This window comes from Tupaia chinensis, unplaced genomic scaffold, assembly GCF_000334495.1.
Source record: "Tupaia chinensis unplaced genomic scaffold, TupChi_1.0 Scaffold000256_1, whole genome shotgun sequence".
Taxonomy (NCBI): Eukaryota; Metazoa; Chordata; class Mammalia; order Scandentia; family Tupaiidae; genus Tupaia; species Tupaia belangeri.
Window position 1 is genome coordinate 2,017,984 of NW_006159736.1, and position 8,264 is coordinate 2,026,247.

General features: G+C 41.9%; 1 protein-coding gene across 6 annotated transcripts in view; it reads right to left on the reverse strand.

Moving 5' to 3' along the window:
- ZNF451 (zinc finger protein 451) overlaps window positions 1-8,264 on the reverse strand; it is an 88,709-nt gene extending 80,445 nt beyond the window's left edge. For 4 of the 6 annotated variants that reach the window (XM_014588048.2, XM_027772134.1, XM_006149180.3 and 1 more), the window contains exons 1-2: window positions 8,201-8,264; window positions 7,605-7,688 (exon numbers count right to left, since the gene is read on the reverse strand). In XM_014588048.2, the coding sequence (XP_014443534.1) occupies window positions 7,605-7,688; window positions 8,201-8,221 (105 nt within the window). In that variant the 5' untranslated portion in view covers window positions 8,222-8,264. Of the gene's footprint in view, window positions 1-7,557; window positions 7,577-7,604; window positions 7,689-7,731; window positions 7,766-8,200 lie in introns of those variants that run through there. The other 2 variants (XM_014588051.2, XM_014588050.2) reach the window with 2 other exon arrangements.

Consider the following 8,264-nt stretch of genomic DNA (forward strand, 5'->3'; position numbering starts at 1 on the left):
TCTCTCTCTCTCTCTGGTCAAATTAAAAAAATAATAGTAATAAATGGAATTAAATAAATCTTTTTAAAAAATATCTTTATTTAATTTTTAATTATCATTATTATTCTTTCTAATTTGACTGGAGAGATGGAAAGTGAGCAAGCAAGACACCAGCTCCAGGACTCGAACCATGGTTGGTCATGTGAGTCCAGTACCTCAACTACCCCTACCTGCCGGCCCCATACTATGTACTTCTGACAAGAACTTTCTACTTTCTGTAAGAACCATTTGCATACTTCTCATCTATCTCATTATGCACACTAAAATAGTGCTATTTGGGACCGGCAGATGGCATAAAGGTTACATCACTAGACTCCCACAGTCAACCACATTTGAGTCCTAGACCCAGTGGCTTAAATCTCACGCCGGGAGTGTGTGTGTACAGGCCCAAAATCATGAGAGGAAGAGGTACTGCAGCAAGGCCTTCGCCCCAGGGGATGATCTCTCACTTTCTGCCTGTCTCTCTGGCAAGTGCATGTGTCCTACAACAAAAATCTCTCTTTAAGAAAAAAAATGCTGATACTTAAGATCAGAATATATTTACAACTAATTTTTTGTAGTTCTAAGTTACTTAACTCATTGCTTTGAGTATTATGACCTCCAACACTATTTTTATTTATTGAAGAAATTACAGCTCCAAGACATCAACCCATAGAATATTCTCATATTTTTGCCTGACTCCCTTCTATTGAGGCTGAAGCATTACTACTAGATTTATGTGCTTCCAAAGGTAATTATGAAACTGTATCTTGATTTGACTACTCCTACATTTTATTTTCTTAAATTCTGACAGGTGTATGCAGGGCTGGCAGGTGGTGTGGCGGTTAAAGTTCTGGACTCCCACATGACCGACCGCGGTTCAAGACCAGGACCTGGTGGCTTGCTTTCTCTTTGGCGGCCAGCAGGTGATGCAGTGGGTTAGGTGTTGGACTCCCACGTGGTCAACCACAGTTTGAGTCCTAGACCCGGCAGCTTGAAACTCATGCCAGGCTCATGTGCATGCATGCGCAAAATCCCAAGAGGGATGGAGAAGGAGCATGGCCAAGGATTGCAGCATGGCCATCCCTCCTGAGGGGAAATTTCTCACTTTCTGTTGCTCCATCCCTCTTTCTCTCTCTGATGAGCATATGTGCCCTATAGCAAAAATCTCTCACGCACACACACAAAAAAAATAAAAATTTAAAAAATAAAGGTGCACTCTCCAGAGAGTTAAGGGAGAAGAAGAAAGCATCCATTAACGGGGCATGGTCCTGCCCAATCACTTCTCCTTTCTCCACCTTATAGAGATTTGGGAAATACAAGAACACGTGACAGATTTTCTTTTTCTTTAAGAGAATTTTGCTACCGGGGACATGCGCTCATCAGAGGGAGAAAATAAGAAATCATCCCCCTCCAAGGGGGAATGGCCACACCATAATCCCTTCACCTCCACTCTCCTCTTGGGTTATGGGCAATGGTGTAGGCACATATGACCGATGTGAGTTTCAAGCTGCTGGGTCAGAGATTCAAACCATGGTCGGCCACATGGGAGTCCAGCACCCTAACCACTATACCACCTGCTGGCCCCCTATTAGTGGTTTTTTTTGGGTTTTTTTGAGAGCTTTTTGCTATAGGGCGCATGCGCTTGCCAGAAAGATAGAGATAGACAGAGAGACACAAAGTGAGAAATCACCCTCCAGGGTGAATGGCCACGCTGCAATCCCTTCTCTTCTCCTGGGATCTTGGGCACTCATGCACATGCACCCAGCCTGAGTTTAAGCCACTGGGTTCGGGACTAGAACCACAGTCGACTACCTGAGAGTCCAGCGACATAGCCATTACTCCAACTGCTGGTCCTCCCCCCCCCTGCCCAGTAGGTTTTCTAAGCCCCCTAAGCCAGTATTCAAAGTGAGCAATCAGTCATGTGGTATCTAGCTCCCTTAATCACTAGGCCACCAGGCTGGCCCGGCCCGCCCAGTTTCAATGATTCAATACACTATATCAACAATCTTGGCTAAAACTTCAATCTCCTGTGATGTTATGAAAAATTATGATAGATACCCTCAGTAGCACTGTAAACATACACATCGTTAGTAGTTAGCTAAGATAGTTTTTAAGAAGTATATCTGGTAAATATCTGCTATTTGAAAAAATAAAACCATAAAGACAGAAGTTGAAAAAGGATCATACTACTAAACTAAACTGAGTACAAAGACTTAAATGAAAAGTTTTTGGTATGGAAACATTCTGTTTCTTGAGTTGGACACTGTTTACACAGGTAAATTAGCTTTGCAAAAACTGACCAATTACAAGTATGAACTGTCCATTTCTATATCTATTTCAATAAAATCTAAATGAAAAGGCTTATTTTTGCACCTCTACATCTCTATCATTGCTTTCCTAAAGTAAGCTGTGTTTACTTTCACGCTCCGCATTTATCAAACAACAGATAAACTGCTTGGCCACCAGTGGATTAAAGGTGGGAAAATTAGATTAACAGGAGCTAAGAAATCCAAGTCAGAGTAAATCAAAAGCAACAAAATGTTTTTGTAGCTGAACAACTCAACAGAGAACTATTCTTCATCTTTACTGGATAAGCATTACCTGGAAGAGTCAAGTACAGAACTGGGTTACAGAAACAAGTAGAAGATCCTGTCTCCGAATAAATTTTAAAACAGAATGAGTGGGGCCAGCAGATGATGTAGTGGTTATACTGCTGGACTCCCACATGGCTGACCATGGTTCAAGTCCAGGACTCAGTGGATTGAAACTCACACTGGGTGGACACGTGTGCATATATGCCCAAGATCCCAGGAAGAGAACAGAGGAAAAGGGATTACGGAGTGGCCACTGCCTGTGGGGGTGATTTCTCACTTTCCCTCTCACTGATTCTTTCTCCCTCTGGGGAGCACACAAGCCTTATTGGAAAAAAACCTCTAAAATAAATAAATAAATAACAGAATTAGGCTATTATTAATTGCCACTTAACTAGTAACACTTAAATACTAAGGGCAATTTTTTTTAAAAGAATTTTTTTAACTTTATTTATTATTGTTATTATTTTCCAGTTTGATCAGAGAGAGAGAGAGACAGGGAAAGTGAGAAAGGAAGCCACCAGGTTCAGGATTTGACCTGGTGAGAGTCCAGCGCCCCCCCCAGAAGAACAAGTTTTAATAGTTTTCTTTCAGTACTGTAATTCCACTTAAAGCATGCTATTCACTTCACCCTAGGCCACCAGGCTGGCCCGGCCCGCCCAGTTTCAATGATTCAATACACTATATCAACAATCTTGGCTAAAACTTCAATCTCCTGTGATGTTATGAAAAATTATGATAGATACCCTCAGTAGCACTGTAAACATACACATCGTTAGTAGTTAGCTAAGATAGTTTTTAAGAAGTATATCTGGTAAATATCTGCTATTTGAAAAAATAAAACCATAAAGACAGAAGTTGAAAAAGGATCATACTACTAAACTAAACTGAGTACAAAGACTTAAATGAAAAGTTTTTGGTATGGAAACATTCTGTTTCTTGAGTTGGACACTGTTTACACAGGTAAATTAGCTTTGCAAAAACTGACCAATTACAAGTATGAACTGTCCATTTCTATATCTATTTCAATAAAATCTAAATGAAAAGGCTTATTTTTGCACCTCTACATCTCTATCATTGCTTTCCTAAAGTAAGCTGTGTTTACTTTCACGCTCCGCATTTATCAAACAACAGATAAACTGCTTGGCCACCAGTGGATTAAAGGTGGGAAAATTAGATTAACAGGAGCTAAGAAATCCAAGTCAGAGTAAATCAAAAGCAACAAAATGTTTTTGTAGCTGAACAACTCAACAGAGAACTATTCTTCATCTTTACTGGATAAGCATTACCTGGAAGAGTCAAGTACAGAACTGGGTTACAGAAACAAGTAGAAGATCCTGTCTCCGAATAAATTTTAAAACAGAATGAGTGGGGCCAGCAGATGATGTAGTGGTTATACTGCTGGACTCCCACATGGCTGACCATGGTTCAAGTCCAGGACTCAGTGGATTGAAACTCACACTGGGTGGACACGTGTGCATATATGCCCAAGATCCCAGGAAGAGAACAGAGGAAAAGGGATTACGGAGTGGCCACTGCCTGTGGGGGTGATTTCTCACTTTCCCTCTCACTGATTCTTTCTCCCTCTGGGGAGCACACAAGCCTTATTGGAAAAAAACCTCTAAAATAAATAAATAAATAACAGAATTAGGCTATTATTAATTGCCACTTAACTAGTAACACTTAAATACTAAGGGCAATTTTTTTTAAAAGAATTTTTTTAACTTTATTTATTATTGTTATTATTTTCCAGTTTGATCAGAGAGAGAGAGAGACAGGGAAAGTGAGAAAGGAAGCCACCAGGTTCAGGATTTGACCTGGTGAGAGTCCAGCGCCCCCCCCAGAAGAACAAGTTTTAATAGTTTTCTTTCAGTACTGTAATTCCACTTAAAGCATGCTATTCACTTCACCATTTGGAGCTGAAAACCTTTGAATCCCTATTTGGGGAAAGGAATTGTGTAAGCGATTGACTCAAGCTGAATATACATTCATCGCACATTCCTTAGTTTTTCAAATTATGTTTCATATTTATTCATATTATTATTTAATTTATTTATTATTATTTAACTTGACCAGAGAGAGAAAGAGAAATACAGGAAAAGTTAGAAAGCAAGCCATTAGGTCCAGGACTTGAATCGCGGTTGGTCATGTGGGAGTCAGTGCCCTTAACCACCACACCACCTGCCGGCTCCAATACATTCATTATTCTTGATGCAAAGATAAAACTGATTTTCTAAATTTAAAATAAAACTTATGGGTCCAGCAACTGGCGTGGTAATTAAGTTGCTGGACTCCCACATGGTGCACAGCAGTTCAAGTCCTGGATCTTGCTTTCTCTCTCTTGCACATGTGCCCTACAGCAAATTTAAAATAATAGTAACATTAATAAACAAAATTAAATAATTCTTTTAAAAAAAAAAAACCCAAAAACATAAAACCTAAATTGGGCCAGCCATACGGTGTGATGATTAGGGCAGCTGGATCCCTAACATGGCCAACTGTGAGGTTCAAGTCCCTGACATGGTGTCTTCAAAAACATCTTGGGTGTGTGTGCGCGCCACAATTCGAAAAGAGCAGAGGAAAAGAAAATGGAGCATGGTCATTCCCCTGTGGAGTGCCTTCTCTCTTTCTCTCACTCTGTCTCTGACAAACACATACGCCCTGCAGTAAACTGAAGATATAATAACAATAAACTTAAATGATAACTTTCACATTTCAGCCAAACACAGGCCTACATTATAGTACAATCTACGCTGCAAACTCTTCACTCCACAGTGTAGAAATTAACCTTTATTTATTTTTTTGGAGAGGTTTTTGCTATAGGGCGCATGTGCTCCCCAGGAAGACAGAGACAGAAAGCAAGAAATCACCCCCCGGGGGGATGGTCACGCCGCAATCCCATCTCCTCCATTCTCCTCTTGGGATCTTGGGCACACACGCACATATACCTGGTGTGAGTTTAAGCCACCAGGTCTGGGACTCGAACCACAGTGGACTCTGGGGGAGTCCAGCAACATAGCCATTATGCCAACTGCTGGTCCCAACTAACCACTTCTTTAAAAAAAAACTTATTTTTATAGATTCTGTTTGTATTTCTCAAAATAAGGGCCACAGTTCAAAAAGAAGTATGCTATTCCTAAACATATTTGCACATAAACACACTATTCACAAATACACCAAGGCTTAGGAAGAACCTACAACATGTCTTAAGAACCACAGTATCCTATAATCCTATTGAAACATATTTCAATCCACACTGAAAGGGGCAGACTACAATTCATTCCTACACCCCAACTCTAAATACTTACGAAATGAAAAGGAAAAGAACAGAGTAAAATCCACATTTGATATGGGCAAGAAAGTAAAAAAAATCTCGTGAAGGACTCTTAAATATTAAGTCATTGGGAAAGTCATGACATATTTTTCTTTTTTGGAAGAGGTTTTTTGCTCTAGGTCATGTGCGCTCACCAGACAGAGACAGAGAGATAGAAAGTGAGAAATCACCCCCCAGGGGATGGCCACACTGCAATACTTTCTTCTCCATTATCCTCTCAGGCACGCATGCACGCACACACGCCCTGTGAGAGTTTAAGCCATGGGTCCGCGACTTGAACAGTGGTCGACTACATGGGAGTACAGCAACATAGCCCTTACACCAACTACTGGTCCCCATAATTTTCTATGTAAAAATGTGTCATGAGTTTCCTGATGACCCAATAAATACCGTACAACAATGGAGGGCCACAACACCCAAATATTGGGAATGGTATTGTTTCATAAGCAGTTTTACATCAGTACCCACCAACAACTACAAATACACATCAGAGGGACATTCCAAGAAAAACTGTACAGCTTTAATACAACACTGCAACAAAACAGAACTTTCCAAGAGTAGAGTCAAAAAGTATTCTCTAGAGAAGATACTACTTGAGACAGCAGGTAGCGTGAAAGTTATGACACTGAATCCCACATAGTCCACCACAGTTTGAATCCCGAACCCAGGACTTGAAAATCACACCAGACTCCTGTGCATGCATGGGTGCCCACATGGGTACCCACCCTCCTGAGAAGAGATTGGAGGAAAAAGGATTGTGATGTAGCCATCCCCTGGGAGTGGGGATTTCTCTCCTGGTTCCTTTGGTAAGCACACAAACCCTATAGCAAAAATGAAGTAAAAATAATAAAATAACACTTTAAGCAGAGCCACTATAAACATTAAATGATGATGAAAATCAACCCCAAATACATAACCCTCCCTTTTATTTCGAAACAAATGTTTTACAGTGTCTTCAGAGATCCATATGCCCCTGCATTCGTTCCAAAATGAAGATTCCCAGACCCCTTCATGAAATTATGATTCAGTACATCTGGAGTGGAGCCAAGGAATTAGTGTGTTTACACTTACTAATGTTTGAAAACTAATGTCCCAAAGAGAATAAACTCAGGAAAAATACAGTGTGTTCTTAGTGAAGCAGGACTCTTCACTATCAGTATCAATGGTTGGTTGTACTATGCTATAAACAGAATCATCTCAGAGGTGAGTGAAGTCTTCAAGCTATTTGATTTCATGTTATAATACCTTACAATGCTAAAATTGTGAAGTCTTCCAACTCTTGTTTTCTATTTTCTTATCATTAACACCTCCTCTCCCTGCATGTTCCTGTGTCACCTCTTAGAAGATACTGTTGCCCCATTTCAAGACCTAGTCTCAGAGATCAGAATTACTACATCTTAAGTATAAAACAGCTCTAGATGAAGGCGGTTAAGTATACAGCACCTTCTGTAGGCCATCCCCTTTATGATAGCTATTGTGGTTGCTTAGATACCGCTTTAGGTAATTTCCTAAACCCATATACCACACTCCAGTGTCTACTATTCATTACATATTCAAATATATTTCTGAATGATGAATGACCAGGGAAACTAGAATTACACAGTGGCTTACCATAATCTTTTACTCTGGGACAAACCCGATTATCAGCTGCTACTTACACTAACAAACTGAATGTCATCTTCATTTTCATCCGTTGTTGACTCAGGTGCCTCAGGCCCAGCTGGAGGAACAGATTCTATTATCTACAAAATAAGCCAACACAAGCTTATCGATTCAGCCACGTACTTGTAGGAAAGCGACGATTAACACAAAGAGCTCTAGAGGACAGCTGGGCACAATTTCACGCAAGCCTGGCTAGGAACGGAAGTCGCTGGGGTTCGGTCTCGCCACGGCGTGCATGGGGCTGCAGGGACGGACGCTGACTACGAGCCACCAGCTCCCAGAACTCCCCGAATCCCCCAGGAGGAAGCAAGCTCACTACCGAAGGGCAGCCCTGTCTTACAACGTCGCTCCCGCGGGCAGGGCAGCGGCGACAGGCTGCTCGGGGCCCGCTAGGGAGCCGGGGTCGGCTGGGCGGCCATTGTTGCTGCGGGTGCCGCGCTCAGACGTGCGCCAGGCCCGAAAGCTGGGCTCAGCCCGACGCGCCGAGCAGGTATGGCCCCTGGCTGCGACCGAGCACAGGCCTCGAACCCGAAAAACCCAAACCCTCCGCGCTCGGCTCTGAGAACGCGCGGCCCAGGGCCCGCTTACTCACCTCCGAGCCCGGGTCTCCCATTTCTCCGACGGCCTAACTGACACCACCACGGCTGGTGCTGCTC